Source organism: Elephantulus edwardii, unplaced genomic scaffold (genome assembly GCF_000299155.1).
Source record: "Elephantulus edwardii isolate Elephantulus edwardi_28Jun2011 unplaced genomic scaffold, EleEdw1.0 scaffold00145, whole genome shotgun sequence".
NCBI lineage: Eukaryota > Metazoa > Chordata > Mammalia > Macroscelidea > Macroscelididae > Elephantulus > Elephantulus edwardii.
The window spans coordinates 5,228,615-5,253,567 of NW_006399895.1; the positions used below are offsets into that span (position 1 = coordinate 5,228,615).

General features: G+C 37.1%; 1 protein-coding gene across 2 annotated transcripts in view; it reads left to right on the forward strand.

Moving 5' to 3' along the window:
* ALDH1A2 (aldehyde dehydrogenase 1 family, member A2) overlaps nucleotides 1–24,953 on the forward strand; it is a 138,317-nt gene that overhangs the window by 32,402 nt on the left and 80,962 nt on the right. For both annotated transcript variants that reach the window (XM_006894503.1, XM_006894504.1), the window contains exon 2: nucleotides 24,218–24,322. In XM_006894503.1, the coding sequence (XP_006894565.1) occupies nucleotides 24,218–24,322 (105 nt within the window). The remainder of the gene's footprint in view (nucleotides 1–24,217; nucleotides 24,323–24,953) is intronic.

Here is a 24,953-nt window from a genome sequence, read left to right on the forward strand (position 1 = left end):
AGTGGGGAATATACACAAAGAATTACAATAAAATATGATACATAGGTATATGTGATATGGAAAACGAAGAGATTTGAGAAAACTTCACCGTGAGGTTACATTTCAACTAGGTTTTTAAGAATGACTAAGATTCTAATGTTTTGCCAGGAAAAGACAGAAGGGAAGAATAATGTTCAAAGATCAAATATTAATCCATATTTCAAAATACCCTATTTTGAAATAAATACACATTTAAGGGAGAAGACAGAAACAGGTTCGTAGATTTTCAAGTAATCTTGTTTCTCAATTTGTGGCATGTTGTGTGTAGGGTGCTGCAAGTCACAGCCAACTAAGCAACACTGTCACACCTTGGTCTGGTCAGTGTTTTTGTTATTTTCCCCACAAACATCCACTCCAATATTTCTTTCAATATATATGTTATTTTCGAAGTATGGTTTGGTTTTGTTTCTGTGCACTTCCCATTCAGATAATGCTGGTTTACATTTACAGTAAGCTAATTTAAGCTGACTTTCTCAGTTTATGAAATTATATATCCCTTGGGAAGAACTGCATTTAGTTAATTTCTTTTGAACAGGGCACATAACTACTTGAAGGTTAGGCAGTTTGAACATGTTGTTACTATATGTTATAGAGTCTGATCTGACTCCTAGCTGACCCTCCAGTGGACTTTAAAAGATGCACATTGCATAGGAGTAGATTGCATATCTTTCTCCCACAGAGCAATTGGTGGATTCAATCTGCCTGCCTTTGAGTTGGTCCGACAACTCCTTGTCATTAGGTCACTAGACCTTCCTATATTAGTCTCTTACTAATACCATTATATGCCACTAAGGAGTAAAGGGACCAGATTACCTTGGTTTTGAATTGCAGCTCTGCAATATCCTAAAAAACCCAATCAAATACAGCTGTTGAATAAGTTCTCAATCATAGTGCCCCTCTGTCGTATTCCCAAGGCTATAAGTCTTAACAGAAGTAGATTGCCTCATGTTTTCCCCTTGGAATTGTTGGTGGATTTGAAATGCCAACCTTACATTTAGAAGCCTATATGCAGTACACTCCTCCACTAGTATGTACAAGCTGTGAATGAATGCTTTCATTTCTCTGAACCTCAAATTCTTCATCTCTAAAAGTAAGATAATGATAACGTGAGTTGTTCATAGGGTCTCTGTGAGTAAATACCCTACTCACTGGCACCTAACAGTGACAGTCTTGAGTGGCCATTTTAGAACTCAGGAGAGTTTTATCAACCTCCTGTTTTTCCCAATGGATAATTCATAAGGGAATAATTCTGTGGAGCAGGAAGAGGAAGAATATGTGAATCTCAAATTTGAACCTGTGTTGGAAAATGAAGGAATGCCAGAGATTGCTAATCAACCAAACATACTAATTTTCCTGGAAACTCCTAAAGGGGTGATAGGGAAAATAAAAATAAAATAAAAAGAAGGAAGGTAGAAAAAGCTTCCTGTTCACTGAGTAAGGATGGCTCTAGACCACGGAAGAAGGCTGACATTCCTCCATTACCAATTAACAACCTTCCCCGAGACACTGTACAAGGCTGGTGCCAGCTGTTGAAATTGAACACTAAGGGCAGGATATGTGTACCATAGGAGATGATGCAAATACAAGACTACAAACAAAACCAAAAGTGGACAAAGAGAAGAAGTCTAAGGAAAAGAACAGGTCCTCTGAGGAGAGTGGTCCTCCTAAACTTGCTCCTTCCCCTGAGATGGAGACCTCCATCCTGGACAGTACTCTCATGGAGGTAGAGAAAACTGTTGTAGTGACAACTTCCACGACAGAGGCTGGGGAATCATCAAAAGAGGCTGAAGATGTTAAATGATGTGTGTAGTACATGGGAAAAGTCTTCCTGCAAATACAAAAGGTTGGGCTCAATTGCAGTGCCATGCTGGACTAGCATGCGTCCCTGACAAACTGGACAGTGTGATTGCTCTCTTCTTTACACCAGCCCTTGTTTGCACTCCTGCACACATGGAAGACAATTTGTTGTGCTCCATATGTGTTCAGAGGAACATTGTGTTAATGAAAAGCCTCCAGTGTGAATAACATTCAAATCCGAGAATCCTCTTCCTGCTCCACAGAATTATTCCCTTATGAATTCTCCATTGGGAAAAACAGGAAGTTGATAAAACTCTCCTGAGTTCTAAAATGGCCACTCAAGACTGTTACTGTTAGGTGCCAGTGAGTAGGGTATTTACTCACAGAGACCCTATGAACAACTCACGTTATCATTATCCTACTTTTAGAGATGAAGAATTTGAGGTTCAGAGAAATGAAAGCATTCATTCACAGCTTGTACATACTAGTGGAGGAGTGCATTGCATATAGGCTTCTAAATGTAAGGTTGGCATTTCAAATCCACCAACAATTCCAAGGGGAAAACATTTCCTGATGGCGATCTGTAAGTGAAAGTTGTTTAACTCCCTCTTATCACTGATCACCAAGCTTTGTCCACATCCCTTCTTGTGCTGAGTTTCCTCTTCAGAGTGCTAACTTCACAATCTGCTCTTTTTTCCATTAATTTAAAATTGTTATCTGCATGAGGCAAAGGAGAAGTAGTTAATACTTCCACACTACCACCTCTTTTAAAATGTATATAAACAATTCTTAAAATAGAAAACCATTTTCTAAGATTTCTATGATTGAGATTTGAGATTAAGACCTATTCCCACCATTATTTTCAAGTATAGCTGTTTAGTAGTATAGTTAGACTTTTTTAAGAAATAAAAATAAAACGTGACAAATACTGCTGTTATAAAATAGAATTGAAATGAGGGGAGAATAGAAAAAGAATGGATAGACAATGAACATTGCATTGGGTCAGATGAGAGGAAGAATGGTCCAAAAGAAATATATGATTAGGTATTATATGTATTATAACTATCTGGAAAAAGTGGTTCATTGCAAAGTGGGCTAGGGAAGGGAAGACAGAAAAAATATGCAGCAATGAATGAATTAAATACACACACACACACATAACAAACAATAAACCAAAGACTAAATGAAAACTTCAGTAAAATATTTAAGTTGAATATGCCAGACCACTTTCATTGCATGAAAGGGTCATAGTCATCATAGGATAACATGTCCACTGTCTGTAAAATAATATAAGGCCAAGTCTCACTCTCTTCACTTCAAAGGAACATTCTAGATGCACTTCTTCCAAGACAGGTTTGTGTTACTGCATATAAACTGTGTAGAGCAGTGACTAGAACATAGTGCACATTCAGATATTGGCTTGCCAGTAGTATTCTCCTGATTTTGTTTTCAATTTTAATTTTATAGTAAATGTCCTAATTATAATCACCCTGCGCATGCTACTTCCTTTAGCTCAACAAAACATTAATCTTTAAGGTTATACCTTAGCAGAGAAGAGGAAGAAAAAAAAACCCAAACAAAATATTGTTATAGGAAACTTGAGTTTACATTTTTGCCATACGCATTATTTGGTATAATATCTAGGAATTGTAACATTGCAAACCTTAGTTTTTTTCCTTTGAAAGAAGAATAAAACCTGCTTCACAGATTTATAGAGATTAGATGCAAGAGTGAAAGTGTCCAGCACAGGGTAGGTACTTAATAATGCAATTGTATCAGAATTTTTTATTGAATGTTAACTGGATTGTCCATTGTAGGCTGTTCTACTATTTACCATGTCAGGGAACCAGTAACTTCTTTTGATGGCTCTCTAGTTATCACTTACCTACTCAGAAGAATGTTCTGTTGACTTCTGTCAGGCCTGTATGGTTGGTCATTTGGATTTCTCAGAGGCACACAAATTGCATGTCTAGTGTTTTCTGAAATTAAAAATAGGAAATATTTTCTCTTTGGAGCATAGTGGTGGTAGATATTCTGTAAATACTTTTGAACATCACTACCTCATCTACTAAGAGCTCAGATGACTTAGTGATAAGGAATTGTGCCGCCAGCACTAAGGTATGCAGTTTGAATCCACCAGCTGCTCCAGGGGAGAAAGATGCATAGCCTCCTCCCCTGTGATTTACTGCTTCTGAAAACCTGCTGGAGGGCCAGCTCCCATGTGAATTATTGCCTCTGAAAACCTGCTGGAGGCTCAGCTCCCATGTGAATTATTGCCTCTGAAAACCTCTTGGAAGGTCAGCTATGGGTCAGTTCTGACTCGATAGCACACAGCACCATCACCACCACCACCATGTCTTATTATTAGATCTGTTATTGTTTTGGTCTCCTTTACTACAGTACTGAGCATTTACTTCAAGGACAAGGATTCATGATTATTTCTGTATGCCTTAGTGTCTTTGGTATGTAGTATTTACATAATAACTGTACATAAAAAAAGAATAAATGACCTGGTGGAAGTTAGAATAGATTATCAACTCGCTTATCTTTTCCATGTAACTTCTTCCTTTTCCTTCTCTCTTTCCAACTCTTTACTTCTCAGTAAACAAGTGTTATGGATAACTTTAGTATAACTCATCTCTTTAGAAGATAATATTTATTTCTTCTCTTCACAAAACCAAAAGGTGGCACATCTTCATTAAAAAAGAAAGATATAGTGACCTCAGCAACTTTTGGAAGAACTCTTGTGGTTGGTTAATCAGTTACTGTTTTATTTAAATATATATGCTTAATGCTGAATTGCATTGTAAACCCCCTAGGCAGATTTATGGTTTCAGTCTGCCTTAATTAACATCGATTCTAGCAGGATAGTAAATGGGAATGGCCTTCTCAATTGAGGTTGAACAATGTACTCTCTGGGTGTTGTCCAATTTGTAACATGATTTACATGGAAGCAAGCCCTTCCTTTCTCAGGATTATCCCTTTTTTCATCTGATGTCTAGGACAGGGTATATATAATCCATAGATAGGAACATTTGCTGTCAAATACTTTTGCTGATTTACAGCAAGGCCACAAAATGGTCACTATTAATAAAGAAAGGAGGGGGACCCTAATCTGAAGCTTTGCAGGGATTCCAGGTTCTTGCTATGTGTCATCACTCTTCAGTCTGTGGCGGTTTTACGAAGTGGCCATAATGAAAGTCAGATTAAATGCACAGGATATATACATTTAATCAACAGCCATTGGAGTCTGTGGAGCTGGAAGAGTTATAAGAGCCCTGTGAATGCAAATTTATTGCAAAAGAATCTAAGGGGCGGAGGAATGAATGTCTGCTGAATGGTACTACCTGACACGGGACACCAAAAACTTTCCAGAGTGAGTGATTTAAGTGTAAGGTTTGGCTTGTAAAGCTGCCAGCTGTAAGGTTTCAAAACTTGAAACATTTCCAAAACATTGGACGAGGCACTTTATATGTGCACTAGAGTAAATACTCTGGTTTTACTGCCAATTTAAATGTGCTCAGTTTACAGTAATGAGCTTGTATAGGCATTACCTTGTTTATAGAAAGTGGAACAGGAAGAAATGAACATTAACCATTACCAGTAGCAATTCCCATTGGCTTCTACCACAACATTGATGCCAAGCAGTTTCTTTCAATTTATGAATATGTCACAACTGACATTGGTGTGTGCATGGTTTTAATGTCATGTTGATTCAGTAGGGTAACAAATCACTGTGATCCAGTTTGCCTTTGTCAAGGCTAATCAGACAAGTTGGCTGTTCCTTAGTTTCCTAACGTGGATTTCAATAGCATTCTCAGGTATGGTAGTCATGAGACAGTGGTCCAGGTAAGATGTTTAGGGTACCCTGATCATACATAACTGAGTTTGTTTCAACCTGGTCTATTTTCTACTGATGGTTTACTCCCTCCCTCCCTTTGAGTCAATTCTGACTCATAGCTACCCTCCATTGAGTTTCCGTGCCTATAAATTGCAATGGTAGGAGCCACTGCTTGATTTGAATTGCCTGAAACATGCAGTCTTTGAGTTAGGAGCAAAGCTTGCTAGGTTTACCCCACTAGAGCTCCCCTGAATCAGTTACAGAAGTCATTTATTTTCTCTTTAGTAAGGATCTGAATATGTTCTGGTGTGTTAGGCAGAAGCAGTGGCTTTTGTAATCTGGGATAGATAGGCCCAAGCATCCCTTTAGTTCTTTTGTACTCATAGGGCTCATATACTGGAGATCATTATTAGGTGCTGTTAAGTCTGTTTTTACTCTTTTACAGTGACCATGTGTACCTAGAACAAACCATTGCCCGGCCCGTTTCATATTCATAGTCATTCCCATGCTTCTTGTTGTTGTTTGTCATTGAGTCAGAACCAACCCTAAGCAGGCTTTCAGAGGCAGTAAGTCTCTTAAGAGGAAATTGCCCATCCTTCTCCCATGCAATAGTTTGTGGATCTTAACTGCCTTGTTGTAGCCACTGTGTCAGTTCCGCTTCTTGAATATTTTTCTCTGGAGACTGACTACTCTTGATAGTATGGCCAATGTACTTGAAACAAATACCTCATTCTTATTCTAAGTAATGTTTTGGTTGCACTTCCTCCAAAACAACTTTGATTGTTCTTTTTGTAATCCCTGGTATTTCCGTATTCTTCACTACCACCAAAATTCAAAGGGGTCAGTTCTTCAAGTCTTCATTTTTCAGTATTCAACTTTTACTTGCATATATTGCTGTTATTGTGGTGGTGGTATTGCTAAATGCCATCAAATATCTACAAATCATATTGACCCTATGAACAACAGAAGGAAACCCAGTCCAGTCTTGTACCATCCTCAAAATAGTTGCTGTTTCAAACCCATTGTTGCATCACTGTGTTGGTCTATCCTGTTGTGGTTCTTCTCTTTCTCTGATCTTCTACTTTTCTAAGCATGATGCCTTTTTCTAAGGACTAGAATTTCCTAACAACATGCCCAAAATATACAAGATGAAATTTTACTATGTTTAACTCTAAGGAGCAATCTGGTTGCATTTCCTCCAGGACATATTTTATTCTTTTGGCAGTCTGTGGGACGTTCAGTACTCTTTACCAGCACCACATTACAACACTATCTAGATTTCCTCAGTCTTCCTTATTAATTATCTAACTTTGCATGCATACAAAGCAATTGAAAATACCACTGTTTTGGGCTAGATACACTGTAGTTTTTAAATTTACACCTTCACTCTTAAGCACTTCACAAAAGTCTTTTTGCAGCAGATTTATCTTGCACAATATGTCATTTGATAGGCAATTATACTTAGACTGAAATACACATAATTTGCTGTCCTGAAGAGAAAAGGAAGTGTGGAAAACTAAGAAGGCTGTAGCATTTACAGTGCTTATAAGATAGTCTGTTAAGAATGTATGCTTGTGAATATCAGGATGATGCTACCCAAGAAATGCCACACTTCCCATTTAGTATATTTCCTTTTCCATTGTGTAGGAAATTATTTCCCTTTTGCATTAGAAGAATGCAGAAATTTCCCACAACATCTTAAGAGCCTGCCTACATTTTGCAAATAACATTCTGATAAAATTCTTTCTTGCCACAAGCTCTTAATAATTTCTGGCTAGTCTTGTTGTCATACTTGTTATAGTACACAATCTAATATAAATAGATATGCTATATGTGTATATTTCTCAGTAAAAAAAAATAAAGCTAGTTATTTAACATTGAAGGATTCAGAATACTGAATGCCTAAAATTGTATCTTTCATGGCTATGTGTTCTGCCTCTTTCTGGCTTTGCTCACACACCTTCTCTTTTGTCCTCTCCCTCACCTCCCTTCATCTTTAGTTCCCTTCTCAATTCACTGTTTCTGATTATGACTTCTATAAGGTTATTTTTTTCTCTCAGTCTCTTCAGTTTTACAGAACGACAGTTTTAAAACCATGATTAGTTTTTAATACTTTTGAAAAACTATGAGGAAAAGTATAAAGAGTAGTTGGTTTTCTGTTGTCATTCCTACAAACTTTATCACATTAATTGCAGTCCTTATGGTGCTGGGCACCCAAAGGCATGTGCTGTGGGAGAGAGAGAGAGGAAATCTCCTCCCATGTGATTTTATAGCTTCTGAAAATCCACTGGAGGGTCAACTATCAGTCCATTCCAACTTGATGGTACATCACAACAACAACACATGTGAATGACACTCATCTTCCCTGGGAGTCTTGTTTCCGTTAATCTTTTAATCTCTTTCAGCCTCTGAACTGTCTCTGGGCAAATTCTGTCCTGTTGATCTGTGATTGCTGTAAGGAGTGAATACCTCCCTGGTATTCATATCTATTGATTAGCTAGAAGATGTTCTCTCCTTGTAATTTTTCATGTACTTTATACAATTTTGACTATAACATTAATTTTTAAACTATGATTTTCTCTCTGTTTTTGCTTCTCTTTGATTGCATTTATGAATATATGATCTGTCCATTCCCCTTCCTTGTGGGTTTTCCTGACTTTTAGGTCTTGCTTGCTCGTAGGTACATCCCCCTCACTATTACAACATTGTTATTGTTAAGGCTAGTGCTAAAAATCCATGGGAAAATGAAGTTATTTGAGGTCTTCACATAGCCAGGGAAATTTTAAGAGCAAAATAAAGACATTAAGCTTGCATTTTTGTTTTCTTTGTCACACATCTTAAACCCAGGGTATCAGATAATCTTCAAAGAGGAGCTAAAATCAAAGAAGGGGGGCTGATTAGGCCCGTGGAATCATTTTATTAGGGATAGAGTTTCTCCTTTCTCCTTTCCCCTTTCTTATTCCAGGTCATACTCCCTCATTATTTCTTCTTCCCTGAAGTGTTCTTCTAACATGTCAGCCCACACAGATCTCTGTTTTCTCTGAACCTAAGTCATGCAGTGATTATCTCCTCCATTCATCTCTGCACTTAATCATCAAGTGTCTTACGTTATTTAACTTCCCTGAAAGCAATCCTTGCTTTGCAGCATAATTATGAACTCTGTGGTGGCCAAATATGTGTCTTCTGTAGATTTTCAGTACTACCTAGAAGTAGTCCTGTATTCAAAACAGGTAATAAATAAATAAGGAAATAAGTCTTTAATAAAACCTATGAGTAGTTCTGTATTTAAAATAGGTCTTTAAAAAACAAAGATTTTTCTGTAAAATTATATTTCTGTTGAGCTGATTTCCCCTCTTAATTGTAGCACACTATTTTTGTTCTGAGATCTCCAATCTTCTCAATGTTAGCCCTAATTTGTTATGACCCACACAGTCAAATGTCCTTGCATAATTAATAAAACAGAGGAAGACATCTATCTATAAGGCTTTGCTTTCAGCTAAGGACATCAGCAGTGCTCTCCCTCTTGTCACAGCCTTTTCTGAATCCAGCTTGAATTTTTGGAAGTTCCCTGTCAATGTCCAACCATTTTGGAAAAATCTTCAGCTTTTACGTATGTATGATATATGATATTAATGATGTTGTTCAATAATTTCCACATTCTTCATGGGAATGTGAACAGATAAGGACTTCTTCCAGTCAGTTTGTCAGGTAGATAGATGTCTTCCTACTTTCTTGGCATAAGTTAGTGGGCACATCCAGGGCTGCATCCACTTGTTGAAACATCTCCATAGGTATTCTGTCAGTTCATGAGGCCTTATTTTTTTGCCAATGACTTCAGTGCAGCTTGAACTTCTTCATTCATTACCATTGGTTCTTGATCAGGTACTGTTTCCTGAAATACTTCAAAATCAGCCAGTTCTTTTTGGTACAATGACTCTGTATATTCTTATCATCTTCTGATGCTTTCTGCATCATTCAAGGTTTTGCCCATAGAATCCTTCAGCATTGCAATTTGAAGCTTGCATTTGTTCTTCAGTTTCTTAAGAACTGAAGTTCCAAGTATATTTTTCTCTTTTGGTTTTACAGCTCTAGCTTTTTTGGTTAATCTTCTGTTCAGCTCTCTTACTTCAGCATTTCTTCCCTTTGTTTTGGCCTCTCTACATTCTAATATAAGTTTTGGTCTTTCTATTTTGTTTGTTGTTGTTTTTTTGTCTTAGTAATGACCTTTTACTTTATTCATGGATAATGTCCTTCATGGTATCCCACAACTCATCTGGTCTTTCGCTGCTAGTGTTCAGTGCCTCAGCTCAATTCTTAGAATGATTTTAAAATTAAGCTGAGATAGACTCAAAGCTTTATTTTGTTTTGTGTGAACTTGTTTTTATTTTCTTCAGCTTCGATTTTAAGTGGCACATGAGTAGTTAATGGGCTATTCTACAGTCAGTTTTTGACCTTGTGTTGACTGTTGATACTGAGCTTCTCCTTTGACTCTTTGCACATATATAGCCAATCTCATTGCTGTGTAGTCTATCAAGAATTCTATTTTTGGACAAGAAAGAATTTTTCAGAGTCTAGAAAGAGTTGTTTAAACAAAATAATGGATACTGCAAAGTTTAAAATAAAGAAAAATGTGCATCATACTGCAAGGTTTAAAATCAGGAAAAATGTGCATCAGGATATATCCTTTCTCTGTACCTAGCAGGAGTGGCTTCCACTTCCTAAACAACATGCCTCCAGAAACTCTATGAACTTTGAAAAATGTTAATAGTTGTAGAGGAGCTTCAGGCCATTTGTTCATAGAGTCACAGTGAGTCGTGCTCAACTTGAAGGCAATCAAAAACAACAACAACAACATTCAGTTTATATACTGAGCAAATCTTTTGGGAAGCTGGATCCTGTGAAGAACAATGCAGCATTAGGATTGAAAGAAGATTCATTAATAGCCTACGTTATGCAGATGACACAACCTTGCTTGCTGAAAATGAAGAACACTTGAAGTACTTATTGAAAAAGATTTAAGACTACAGTTAAGTATAGCTTACACATCAACATCAAGAAAATAAAATTCCTCACCACTGGGCCAGAGGGACAGATGGAGAAAAAACTTAAGTTGTCAACAACTTCATTTTTTTGATTCACAGTCAACACCCTAGGTAGCATATAAGAAATCAAACAATGTGATGCATTGAGAATTTCTTTTTTTTAAAAAAATTTATTATTATTAATCTTAATGAAAATTTACAGAGACTTTGCATTTCCATCCATTCACTGTTGTACTTTTCTCCCTGCCAACCCCTACCCCCAGTACACTCTTCTCTTTGAAAAGTAAAAGAAAAATTCTTTCAGTGTTTTACAGTCCTTCCTCCCAGGTCCACTTCACTATGCAGCTTTTGTTCTGGACTCCTGTCATGAAAATAATACCTAATCACATAACCCTTTTAAACAGTTTTCTCCCTCATCTGTTTCAATATAGTATACATTATTTATCCCATCTTTCTCAGTCTCCCCACAACCCCAATGTTAGTCCTGTTTTACAACAGTGGAACTATGCAGTATTTGTCCTTTTGTGACTGAGATATTTCACTCAACATATGTCCTCCAGGGTCACCCATTTTGAATAATACTGCATGAGTTCTTTGTTTTTCAATGCAGCATAGTATTCCATTGTGTGAATATACCACAGCTTCTCTATCCATTCGATTTTTGATGGGCACTTAAGTTGTTTGCTATCGTGAATAAAGCCGTGATAAACATGGGTGTGCATATATCTTTTTGGATGGCATTTATGGTCTCTTTGGGGTGTATTCCCAGTAGTGGAATTGCTGGGTCAAATGGTATCTCTGTTTGCAGCTTTTTGAGAAAGCGCCACACTGCCTTCCACAGTGGTTGCACCATTTTACACTTCTACCAACAGTGAATAAGGGTTCCAGTTTCTCCACAACCTTGCCAGCAATTGTTGCTTGCTGTTCTGTTAAATTTTGCTGTTCTTACTGGGGTGAGATGATATCTCATAGTTGTTTTGATTTGCATCTCTCTTAGAGCTAGGGATTTTGAACATTTCTTTATGTGCTTGTTTGCTATCTGAATGTCATCTTTGATGAAGTGTCTGTTCATATCCTATGTCCATTTTTCAATTCGATTGTTTACCTTTATCTTGTGGTGCTCGAGTATTTTATAAATTCTAGATATAAGTCCCTTATCTGACATGTCATTCCCAAATACTTTTTCCCAGTCTGTGGCTTCCCTTTTTCCCTGTTGGAGAAGTTTTTGGATGTGCATAGGGATTTGATTCTTAGAAGGTCCCACTCATGTATTTTATCTTCTCCTGGTTGTGCATTGAGAATTTCTGATGTTCAGAATCTCTCTAAAGAGCAGGAATATCAGTTTAAATACTAAAATGTACTTGATCTAAGCCATGGTATCTTCAGTTGCTCCCTAGGCATCTGAAAATTAGACAGTGAATAAAAAAGACCAGAGAAGAATTGGTGGCTTTGAATTGTTTTGTTGGAAAAAAGTATTGGATATCCCATGGCATGCTCAAAAAACAAACAATAAGTCTGCCTTGGAGGAAGTGCATCTAGGGTGCTTCTTGGTGACAAAGATGATGAAACTCTATCTCACATACATTGGGTTCGTTATCAGGAGTGGCTTGTTCTTGGTAAAAGAGTTCATGCTGGGAAAGATAGTTGGTGAAAGAGAGGATGACCCTCAAGCAAATGATTTGATACAGTGACAATAACAATGGACTTGAAAATGACAGAGAATATGAGGATGATATAGGGTAGAGCAGGGTTCAGAAGGTCACTATGAGTTGTAGTTGATTCAGTGACACCTAATAGCAACAATGCAACAATAGATGGTTAGTTGTTTTTATTATCAATTTGTTTCACAGAAGAAGATACAGAAGGAAGTTTCGCTAAAGTTCCTCAGTCATGTAATAGTTATATTGTAAGTAATAGCCATAATTATTCTTTCCAATTACTACTTTTAATTCATGTATTTTAAACTTATAATATTGTTGTTGCTATGCACTGTTGAATCATAACTGAATCCTAAATGACCCTCCAGTGCATTTTCAGAGGTATAAGTCACATAGAAGGAAACTGCTCATTTTTCTCCCTCAGAGCAGCTGATGGATTTGAACCATATGCCTTTAGGTTCAAAGATCAGCTCCTCCTGAGCTTCCTAAAATTGTGATAGTGACAAAATTTGTTTCCTCTCTGGCAACAAAGTAAATTATCCATTCTTAAGAGTCCTTCTATAATATAGCTCAATCTTGGATAACAGTGTGTGAGTGTATTTTAAGTTTATAATTATTTGTTGATAGAGCATTGATTCCGTATTGATTTTGTATCTTAGAACTTTATTGAAAGTTATTTTATTTTTTAAGATGTAGATTTGTGTGGGAATTCTTAAAATGAAGGAGTGCTAGTTACTTAGCTGCTAACTGAAATGTCGGTAGTTTAAACCCACAAACTACAGAAAGATGTAATAATGTGCTTCCATCGTTATCATCTTGGAAACCATTGAGATAGTTCTACTTTGTTCAGTAGAGACCCTGACAGTTGGTCATCGACTCAACATCAAAGAGTTTGTTAGACTTTGAAGGATTCTATGCATATAATCATGTTGTCTGAAAATAGACTGATGTTTATTTTGGATTAAATGGGAATAGTGATAATCAGTCTTCATACTTTATTTTCAGTGTATTGATAAATTAAAGGAAAAATGATATTAAAATGTAAAAGTTAGGATTTTCTCTAGAGGCAAATTCCTAGTATCAGTTCTAAGAACAGTATTACTCTAAGTTGTTATTGTTGTTATCTGCACCATTTAGTTGTCCGCAACTCCTAAGGACCCAAGTACACTAGCTCTGAACCTTTCCCTTTACTGAGCCAATCTCTCTTACTCTGACACCATAATCCTATTGCCCCAGTTACCATGCAAGTAGAAGATCTTAAACTTAGTCACATATTTTAGGCCAGGTCTTCCAAGAAGGCCAAAACAATCCAAATTGCTAGTGTCCCTGGGTCCTAACTTAAGGAAACATAGTTCTTCAAAGAGGGACATGAATCCAATTTAGGTCTTCACAATATTCCCAGTATGATTTCAGTAAAAGATGAGTTTACCCAATAAATATTAAATAAATCATAGGCAACACCATCAAGAATGAGAATAAACTGAAACAAATTTTAAGTTTCCCAGAGTTCTCAGATATAAAATTCTCAGAAACAACTGAACAAGGAACAAGAATCTGTAAAAATGACATAAGAGACTGGAAAAAGAACCAAGTCGAAGTTTTAAAAATAAAAAATAGAAATATTTCAATTAGTGAATTAGGCTCAGGTAAAGAGAAAATTGATGAATTAGATGATAGAACTAAACAAATTACTCCAAATATAGTACAGATGCTATGAGATAAAATAAAAGTGATTAAAAACGACTGTGAAGATGATAATATTTAAAGATACGATTTCAAAGAAACATTTAAAATGGAAGAGAGTATGATATTCAGAGAAATAAGCATAATTAGGATACTAATAAAGACGGGCAATCTCCTCCTGTGTGATTAAGTGCCTCTGGTTAGCTAGGAGCTGGAACACCAGTGATGGGTCGGTTTGGACTCTACAGTACACTACAACAACAACAATAAAAGAACAGAAATAAAAGGGGGTATTTAATTTTAAGATGAACAAAAGTCACAAAAACTTTAAGCAGTGTTTTAAAAGACAAGAAATAAAATTAGAAGTAAAATAAAGGAAGACAAATAGAAATTAGAAAATCAGATGTAACAGTGATTACAATAAAAGTAAATGCATTACATTTTCCAGTTAAGAGACATTTTCATGTGTAATAAAAATAAAATTTATCAAAATAACAAAAATTTGAGGGCAGAAAAATAATAAAAAATTTTATCAGTTGACTGCTTGATTAGGAGCAAAAAAAGAAAAAGCTTGGTTAGGTGGCTATCCTAATATTAGACGCATTTTTAGTAATAAAGGGAGTTCTGGTAGTGTAGTCCAAAATGAGCTGCAATGCTAACTCAGCTGAAGGCCAACATCTCACTGGTGGTTCAAATTCACCAGGTTTTTTCAGAGAGGAAGATAAGGCATTTCCTACCATGCGATTTTAAAACTTTGGAAAATCCACTGGATGATCAGCAATATCTTGGTCCTGACTCAATGACAATGTGGTTTAAACTTATTAGTAATAAAGGAAATAATTTTATGCTGATAAATAGTTCTTTGTCACTAGAGAGATAATAGTTATAAAAGTGTTTAGTAATAAACTTGTTAAATAACTTTAAATTTTATAAAAGTTACAGAGGTAAAGGATAGACTAACATATTTACCACTAGAATAGGAGATTTCAATCTTGTGGTTTTTGTTCACTATGGCTAGCAGATGGAATGCTAGTAAAAATCCAGATGAACTAAACAATGATTTCTAAATTGAGATGATATAAAGACACTTGAACCCAATAGATAGATAGTATAGTAAGGCAAGAAAAAGAAAGATAATATATAAGGCTGTTGTTGTTAAGTGCTGTCAAGTTGTAGGCGACTCATAGCAACCCTATGAACAAAAGTCCTCGACACTTGCGTGTGACTTTCATCCTTTCTCCAGGTCCTTAGGGTTTGTGGAGGCCAGCTATTTACGGAAGTGGATGCCACTCCTGCTTCCAAGCTTGTTTCAACCGGGGAGCGCCACCAAACACTGTCCACCATGGGCAACCGTTATTGCGTTTGACATGTCATTGTCATAGTGTCCAGCTTCACAACGGCCACAAGTTATCTCTGTACGGCAAGTGGACATAACAGGGCGATACGACCTATAAGACTAAAGAAGTTAAAAATCCAAGATAATGATTATATCTTGTGGCAGGGCATAGAACAAGAAAAAGTAAAAATATCTGAGAAAAACACACCAGCTCTTCAGTAATGAGCCTTTGAGTGGTTTCTTTATGGAAAGAAATATATATATTTTAATTATATGTATATAGTGTAACTTAACTCACATATATGCATTACATATGTTCTTTGTATATAAAAAATACAATAAAAGAAATATTTGCTGCCCAAGTGTGCTAAAGTTTTGTTTTAATTTTTTATTTTAATTCTGATTTTAATGAAAATTTACCTCCCTCTCCCTCCCTTCTCCCTCCCCCAGTACACTTTCTGTCTCTCTCTCTTTTTTAATATTAATTTATTGTTGCACAATTTTCTCCCTTCCTCTCTGCCTTCCCCAAGTCCACTTTGCAATATACCTGCTATTCTGGACTACTGTCTTGCATATAGTGCCTAATCATATATCCCTTCCAAGTGTTTTAATTTTTTATTTTTTTGTTTTGTATTGTTTCAGATTTTATCATTGAGTAGAATGTATTTATGTCTTATCAGCATAGGTGTTAGACATGATTCATTTCCTGTCTTAGAAGACATTCCGTTATAGTTTACAGTAATTAAGTCCTGCCATTTATCATGCCTTTTAATTCCAACAACTCAAAAAATATATGTCAGTAGATATTTCTCTTCACAGCCATGGTAAAAAAATTAGGTTCATGCACTAAGCAGTTCTATCCTGTTAGAGATCTAGAGCAGATAAGAACCATCTTTCCTGGGCCATCTGTGTGTTTTGCCTTCAGTTGAAAAAGCATCACAGAATTAACATACTGCTCTGGGTGCTCAACTACCAATAACATACATTGAAATCAACTCAGGGACACCTAACAGCAACAAATTGAAAAGATCTTGAGGTTTGGCTCAACTCCCTTATTTTACAGATGAGGAAACTAAGCAATGGTTAAGTGACTTAGCTCCAGTCAAATGGCTTTCAGAAAAAATAACTCTAGATGCCTTTGAATTGTGGTGCTGGAGAAGAGTATTGAGTATACAATGGATTGCCAAGAAAACAAATAACACTGTCTTGGAGAGGATGAAACCAGGCTGTCTCTTGGAGGCAAGGATTTGAAAGTCTGTTTCACATACTTTGGCATGTTGCCAGGAGAGGCATCATGCTGGAGAGGGTCAGCACAGGAGAGGAAGAATGAGATGAATTGACACAGTTACTGTGGCAGTGGGCCAGGTGTGTCACAGAGAATGAGGTTGGCTCAGGGTAGGGCAAGGTTCGGAATTGCTGTCCACAGGATTCCTGTGAGTTGTAGTCAACTTGACGGCACATAATAGCAATAGCAAAATAAAGAAAAATCCACATCTCTTATCTGCTGTATTCTGAAGTTGAACAAACGGAACATCATTTTCTGGTGTCTGTTCTTGAAAACTGCAGGCCTTTTAGTTGAAACCATGGTTGAACTACAATCAAGTGGTTCATAGCCCCACTTTTTATACACTTGACACTTTAAAAAAAATTATCAAAGTATAAGATGGTAAATTGTAAGATTTGTCTTTGTTTGGGTTTGACCGATAATTTTTCATGATTAAATTCATATTGCCCATTTTGAAATACCACTTAGGAAGTGGTCTTGTGAGCTTCTCAGTGGATTGCATCTTGAGCGCATGATAACAATTTATCCCATTAATGGTGATGTTTACTTTGATCACTTGATTAAGGTGGTATCTGCTGAGTTTCTCCGATGTGTATTATTGAGAAGATACTTGGAGAATTAGTAAATATTCATTTTCACTTACATCTTTTGCCTTTTAATTTTACCATCCATTATAACTCTTGCCTGAAACAATGATTAGTATAATTTATTTCACATGTAATAACAGAAAATTATTATCTAATTCCATTATTTGTTTATATTTGTTGATTAGAATTTAGCTGTAAATATGACCTTTCTCTTATCATACAGTAATATATTAATTCCTTTAAAAATATTATTATAGGTTCCTAGCTACTTTTCATCCTATGAAATGACAAGCATTACTTTCTTGTTTTAATTATCCCAATATGGGCCAAGGGAAAGCCTTTCATAGTATCTCCATTGCTCTTTTGATATGCTCCTATCATTTTTGGGGTATTTACTCTTGCCACCACAGTGCTACACACTTATTAATCTACAGCCCTGAAAGAAACCTTTTATTCCTCAGGAACCCTAGTCAGAGAAGAGCATTTTAGTCAGTATTGTTGTTGTTATGTGCCATTGAGTCGCTTGCAACTCATAGTGACTCTATGCACAACAGCCCTAAACCCTGCTCTCCTGCTCTGTCCTGTGCCAATCTCACTGTCTCTGACACATCATCCCAATTACCCCATCACTGAATCAATCTACCTCATAGAGGGTCTTCCCCGCCAGTGCTGTCCCTCTACCCTCCCAAGCATGACATCTCTCCCAAAGACCCGTCCCTCCTTGCAACATGTCCAAAGTATGTCAGACGAAACCTCAGAATCCTTGCCTCCAAGGAGCAGCATGGCTTAACCCTCTCCAGGATGAATCTGTTTATTTTCCTAGCAGTCCATGGTACTTTCAATACTCTTCTCCAAAAACATAGCTCAAAGGCATCAATTCTCCTTCTGTCCTCCCTATTCATTGTCCAACTCTCTGATGCATAGCAAGTGATTGCAAAGATCATGGCCAGTATCAGGCACACTTTAGTCTCCAGAGTGACACAGTTGCTCTTCAGTACTTTTGAGAGGTCCCTAACAGCAGACTTTCCCATCACAATATGTCTTTTAATTTCCTGGCTGCTGGTGCCAAGAGTGTTGTATTAGAAGCTCTTAAAACTGCACAAAGAAGTTAAACATATTCATATATTGTAGAAATATTTCTTGTTCCATTTACCATGTTAGTACAAGTCCTAAAAGTGTCACTACAAGAGTGATTAATTCTATAACAGAAGAAATAGAAAAGATTTTAACCATATCCCCAAAACCCAGTCTTTACCATCGAAATACAGGGACTTTTTTCCCTTTTTTTCTTTCAAGTAATTTGATAAGTAATTTACAAAAGTGAGACTAAAGAGAGAGGAAAATGAACAAAATAATTTTAAAGTAGCATTATTATGTGCTTTCGAGTCAGAACTGACTCATAGCTGAACCTCCAGCAGGTTTTTAGAGGCAGTAAAGTGCACTAGAGGAGATTGCTCATCTTTTCTCCTATGGAGCAGCTGGTAGATTCACACTACGTTCTTTTGGGTTGACAGCAGAGTTCCTTAGCAGAGGGCCACCAGAGCTTCCTTAATTTAAAGATAACAAATCCATTTTAATGTATATTTTGTTCATTATTCATTATTCCATCTTTTTTTATTCTAGATATAGATCCAGGGTCTTCTTTTTTTAATTATTATTTTATATTGTTTTGTATACAAAATGTGCATACGTTGTGTTTCCCTCCTTCCTTTATTCAGGGTACTTCTCCAGAGAGGCAAGAGTGGTAAAATATTTCGGGCATCTCATCAGGAGGGGCCAATTCTTGGAAAAAGATATACATTGGGAAAGGTAGAGGTTCTGATAAAGAAAGACCTTGAACAAGATGGATTTACATTTACTGTAACAATGGCCCTGAGCATACCAGGGATGGTGAGGATGACCTAGCATCATCCCTCTTTTACAGTTTACAGCCATTAAAAACTGGAGGGTCGACCGTGAGCCATTTCTGACTGGACAGTGTTGCATGTGAGCATGTATCTCCTCTTTAGGAGAAAGTTGTAGTGATACATGGGGATTACATCCAGGAAAACTGTGGGCCAGTTCTGCCAGGGAAGCTGTGGGTTAGGGCAACATTCAAACCTGTTGTTCAGAGGTGCAGTATTAGTCATAGTGGACTCAAGGGCACCCAACAGCAACAACAATAACATACATAGATATTTGGTTTCCCCCTTTCATTTACCTTTGTAGTTACATCTGCCTTCAGCATTGTCAGATTGCCCCTCTTGCTCCCACAGAGCAGCTAGTATATTTGAACTGAGTACTTTTGTTATGAACAGTGCTCAGGTCTTCTGTTCATAGTATCACTATGAGTCATCTGCAACTCGATGGCACCTAACAACAACAACAACAATAACTTTTGTCTTGGCAGTGAAACTCTTACAGCTAAGCCATCAATGTCATGATGATTTATTTATTAATTTCTAGGCAATTCCATAATTTTTGTTAACCACTTTTAGCCTACTTGGGAATAGTTGATGAGTGATGATAAAATAATTCCTGTGATGATGAGGTCACAAAATATCTAAAGATCCATGTAAAACAAGATGTCTAAGATCCTATAATGTTTCTTAGATTTGTGAAATGATCAGGGAACCCAAATTATTATGATTAAGAGAATGAGGTTTGTTTTTGTGAAATGTTATTTTTTCCCCCTTTCATCTTTTGAAGACTTCTAAAAAACAATGAAAATCATGAAATAGCAATCCTTGTAATACTTAGAACTTAGCTCAACCAAAAACCCTAAAAACAAAAAATTCAGTTGAGTGTATTCCAGGTTCAGAAATTCAGTTCAGCCAAATAATTAATAAAAGAGGAAAGATCAATAGTAAGGTCTCTTCTTCATTAAATCTGGTAATATTCTCAGAAATTATTAATGAAATGAACCTAATTGTATTCTTTTGTTACCTTTTGGAAATTATACTATAATTCCAAGGAATTTGTTTGTATTATAAGCTCTAAGTCAAGGAATTTGCTGGTATTATAAGCTCTAAGTCTGTGTTTCATTGACTATGCAAAGGCATTTGACTGTGTGGATCATAACAAACTATGGCTGACTCTGAGAAGAATGGGAATCCCAGAACACTTGATCGTTCTAATGCGAAACTTATACTTGGACCAGGAGGCAGTCGTCAGAACAGAGCAAGGGAACACTGCATGGTTCAAAATTGGGAAGGGCGTATGCCAGGGATGCATCCTATCTCCATACCTTTTCAACCTATATGCAGAACAGATTATCTGGGAGGCTGGGCTCTATGAGGAGAAATGTGGGGTCAAGATTGGTGGACGATTTATCAACAATCTGCGTTATGCAGATGACACAACCCTGCTTGCTGAAACTGAAGAGGACCTGAAGCACCTGCTGCAGAGTGTCAAGGACTGCAGCCTGCAATATGGATTGAGGCTCAATGTCAAGAAGACAAAGATTCTCACCACTGGACCAATTGGCGGCATCAGGATGGAATGTGAAGAGATTGAGATTGTACACAGCTTTAGTTTGCTTGGCTCCGCAGTCAACAGTCTTGGCACCAGAAGCCAGGAAATTAAAAGGTGCATTGCCATGGGAAAGTCTGCTGTTAGGGACCTCTCCAAAGTACTGTAGAGCAATGGTGTCTCTTTGGAGACTAAGGTGCATCTGATACAGGCCATGGTCTTCGCAGTCACTTGTTATGCATCAGAGAGTTGGACCATGACCAAGGAGGATAGAAGGAGAATTGATGCCTTTGAGCTGTGGTGCTGGAGAAGAGTATTGAGAATATTATGGACTACTAGGAAAACAAACAGATTTGTCCTGGAAAGGGTTAAACTGGGTGGCTCCTTGGAGGCAAGGATTCTGAGGCTCTGTCTAACATACTTTGGACATGTTGTGAGGAGAGAGCGGTCCTTGGAGAGGGACATCATGCTTGGGAGGGTGGAGGGACAGCGCAGGAGGGGAAGGCCCTCTATGAGGTGGATTGATTCAGTGACTGGGATAATCGGGAGTGTCAGAGACAATGCAGTTGGCACAGGACAGAGCAGAGTTTAGGGCTGTTGTACATAGGGTCGCTATGAGTCGCAAGCAACTCGATGGCACATAACAACAACAACAACAACATAAGCTCTAAGTAGTTAGAACTAAGCCAGAAGTCCAGAGAAATACAGTTCTTGATCGATTTGGACATGAATCAGGGAAGTAGCAACAATAAAAAAATCAGTCGACTCAAGTCAAAGCTATTAGGAGCCCATCATCCTGTGTCTCAATTTTCTAGTCTTTAGGTGAGATAACAGAATCCTCCTTTGGTTGGTATGGTGAATTGTTAAAAACTGTTAAGACCCTATACCTTATCACTTAAGGCTAAAACTGACTAAGTCAGTTTATCATTGTCTCTTTCTTAAGTTGACTAGCTTATAAATTCATGCATTTTTATTGAAGTGTTTGCTCTTTTTATGTGCCGGCATGTCAGCCATGACATGTAGTGGCATTATGAACAGTAGCTCTGAACCTTGCCCTATAGTGAGCCAGTCTCACTCTATCTGACACATCTACCCTCATTACCCCAGTTCTTGTGTCAAGCATTTCATCCAGGGTCTTCCTTACTTGCACTGTCCCTCTGCCCTTCCAAGCATGATATCCTTCTACAAGGACTTGTCCTTCCTGGCAGCATGCCCAAAGGATGTCAGATGGAGTCTCAAAAATCCTTGCCTACAAGGAACAATTTTATTTCACCCTCTCCAAGACAGACCTGTTAGTAATCTTAGCAGTCCATAGTATGTTCAATACTCTTCTCCAGCACCACGCTTCAAAAGCGTTAATTCTTCTGTCATCCTTGGCCATTGTCTAGCTCTCTCATGCATAGCAAGTAATTGTGAAGACCGTGGCCTGGATCAGGCATTCCTTAATCTCTAGACTGACATCCTTCCTCTTAAGTACTCTGAAGAGGTCCCTGATGGCAGATTTTCTCAATGCAATTCATCTTTTGATTTCCTGACTGCTGATAACATGAGTGTTGATTGTGGAACCAAGCAAGATAAAATTGTTAACAATCTCAATCTCTTCTCCATCTATAATGATGCTGCCAGTTGGCCCAGTGGTGAGAATCTGTTTTCTTCATGATGAGCTTCAATTCATATGACCCTCTGCAGCAAATGCTCCAGGCCCTCCTCAGTTTCAGCAAATAAAGTTGTGTCATCTGCAACAACAAAGTTGTTGATGAGTCTTCCTCCAATTCTAATGCCACATTCCTACTCATAAAGTTCAGCCTCTTGAATGATCTGTTATGCATACAAATTGAAAAAGTATGGAAACAGGCAGGACACATCCTTGACTCACTCCTTTCCTGATTTTGAACCTTGCAGTATTTCCTTTCTCTGTTCTGTTAACTGTTTCCAGGTCCAGGTATAGGTTTCACATGAGCACAGTCAGGTGTTCTGGGGATTCCCATTCTTCTCAGAGTTAGCCACATTGGTTGTGATCCATGCTGTCAAATGCCTTTGCATAGTCAATGAAACACAGATAGACATTTCTCTGGTACTCTCTGCTTAACGCCAAGATCCATCTGACATTGGCAGTGATGTGTCTAGTGCCACGACCTCTTCTAAACCCAGCTTGTATTTCTAGTAGTTTTCTGTTGATGTACTGTTTCAGTCGCTTTTGGATAATCTTCAGCAGGATTTGCCTTGTGTGTGATATTAGTGATATAATTCTATAATTTATGGTCACATAAATTTTAAAGAGTAAAACATTTTTGTGTATTTCTTGAGATTTCACATTTCAAAAATATTAGTTTCTCTTAATAAAAATACAGAAATTTCTTTGTCTCTTTCAACTCTGTTATTACAGCTTTTATTAAAAATTGGCTTGTATAATTTCTTTAGTCATTAGATTCTTTGCCATGTGATATCTACTTAAAATGGAAGGAAATTAAGGCTCTTAAGAAATCATGCAAAAATCAATTCTAAAGTTACAGCCTTTTTCTCTTATTAAGCTATGTAGCCTGCTCAGCAAAGAGAAAGAGATAACTAACTTGATTTATCTTTGTAACTTGTTTAACTCACTAGTTAATTTAGACAGAATAATTGCTCATTTCAGGCTCTGGCCATAAATGAAGAGAATGCTTATTCCAGTGCCATATCTGTTCCCTTGAGAAGTCACTTATGCCTTGACAGAGAAACTAACATTTTAAGGCTTGAAGACTGTCAATTTGACCCATGATTTAACACTTTATGGATATTGGCTGGAAGTTGAACTATCAACGTGTTGTCAGCCTCACTGTGTAGTTTATTTTGCATGAAACTCTCTGTACTTTCATCCTATTTGTCTCTCTCACTGACTGACATACCCAGAACAGATTATTTTGGATGACTTTGAACTGAAAATATCACAGAGGAAACGAAAATGGGAGAAAGGCTCGACTGAATACTACTTAAGCTTTCTTCCAGCTCATCAGATTCTTTAAGTTTATTCTCTACCAATAAATGTGTTGTTAATTGCCATTGACTCAGTTCCAATTCATGGCCACTACATGTGTGTGGAGTAGAACTGCTCCGTAGGGTTTTCAAGGTTCTGACCTTAGCAAAAACAGACTGCCTGTTTTGTCTCCTGTGGTATCAATGGATGGATTCAAGCCAAAGCTTCCAGTTGATTCATTCCAGTTCAACTCTACTGAGAATTTGCATTTCCACTCCAGATATGCAGGATCATATATATACTTATGAATGACCTGGGGGATCCTACTGAACTGTACGTTCTGATTCAGTATATTTCTAGTGGAAGCAGCAATTTGGATTAGATTCAGTTGGTTCAAAGCCCTGGTGCAAGCCACTAACTTTTTAGCTAGTAATTGAGTGCTTAACCATATGTGCCTTACCTCACATGTAGAACCATGATTTTTCAGTAACATTAATCATTGATTTATCATCTTTTTTACACATTCTATTTTGTTTATGCCCTTAGATTTTCATTAACAATGAATGGCAAAACTCAGAGAGTGGGAGAGTGTTCCCTGTCTATAATCCAGCCACAGGAGAACAAGTGTGTGAAGTTCAAGAAGCAGACAAGGTATGTCTTTCTTAGAGATTAAATAATTATGAAAGGCATGAATTTGAAAATGATTATTTCATAATGAAATTATTAAATAATTAAAAACCATGGTATATATTCACATAATGGAAGACTCCGCAGTGCTGGAAAAACAAGGAACTTGTAAGACATTACACAACATGAGTGAGTCCGGAGGACATTATGCTGAGTGAAATATCTCAGTCACAAAAGGACAAATATTACATAACACCACTATAATAACACGGAACTGACAGGGAGGGTTAGGGAGAAAGTTGGAAAAGAGGGGTTAGATAAGGAACACTGCATTGGAACAGATGAAGGAAAGAACTTTTTAAAACAAATGTCTGATGGATTAGGCATTACTTGTATGACAATAGTCCAGAATAAGAGGTGCGTTGCAAAGTGGACTGGGGGAGGGAGGAAATTATTGCAACAATGAATGAATATTTTAAAAATATAACAAAGTGAACTGGGGTAGGGAGAAAATTGTGCAACAGTGAATGAATGAAAATCCAACTTTTCTGTAGACCTTTATTAAAATTACAATTTTAAAAAATAAAATAATTCACTTCAAACAGATTGTATAACATGTGCTTTCCAGACAATATGACTTTTCTTTACTTTTTTG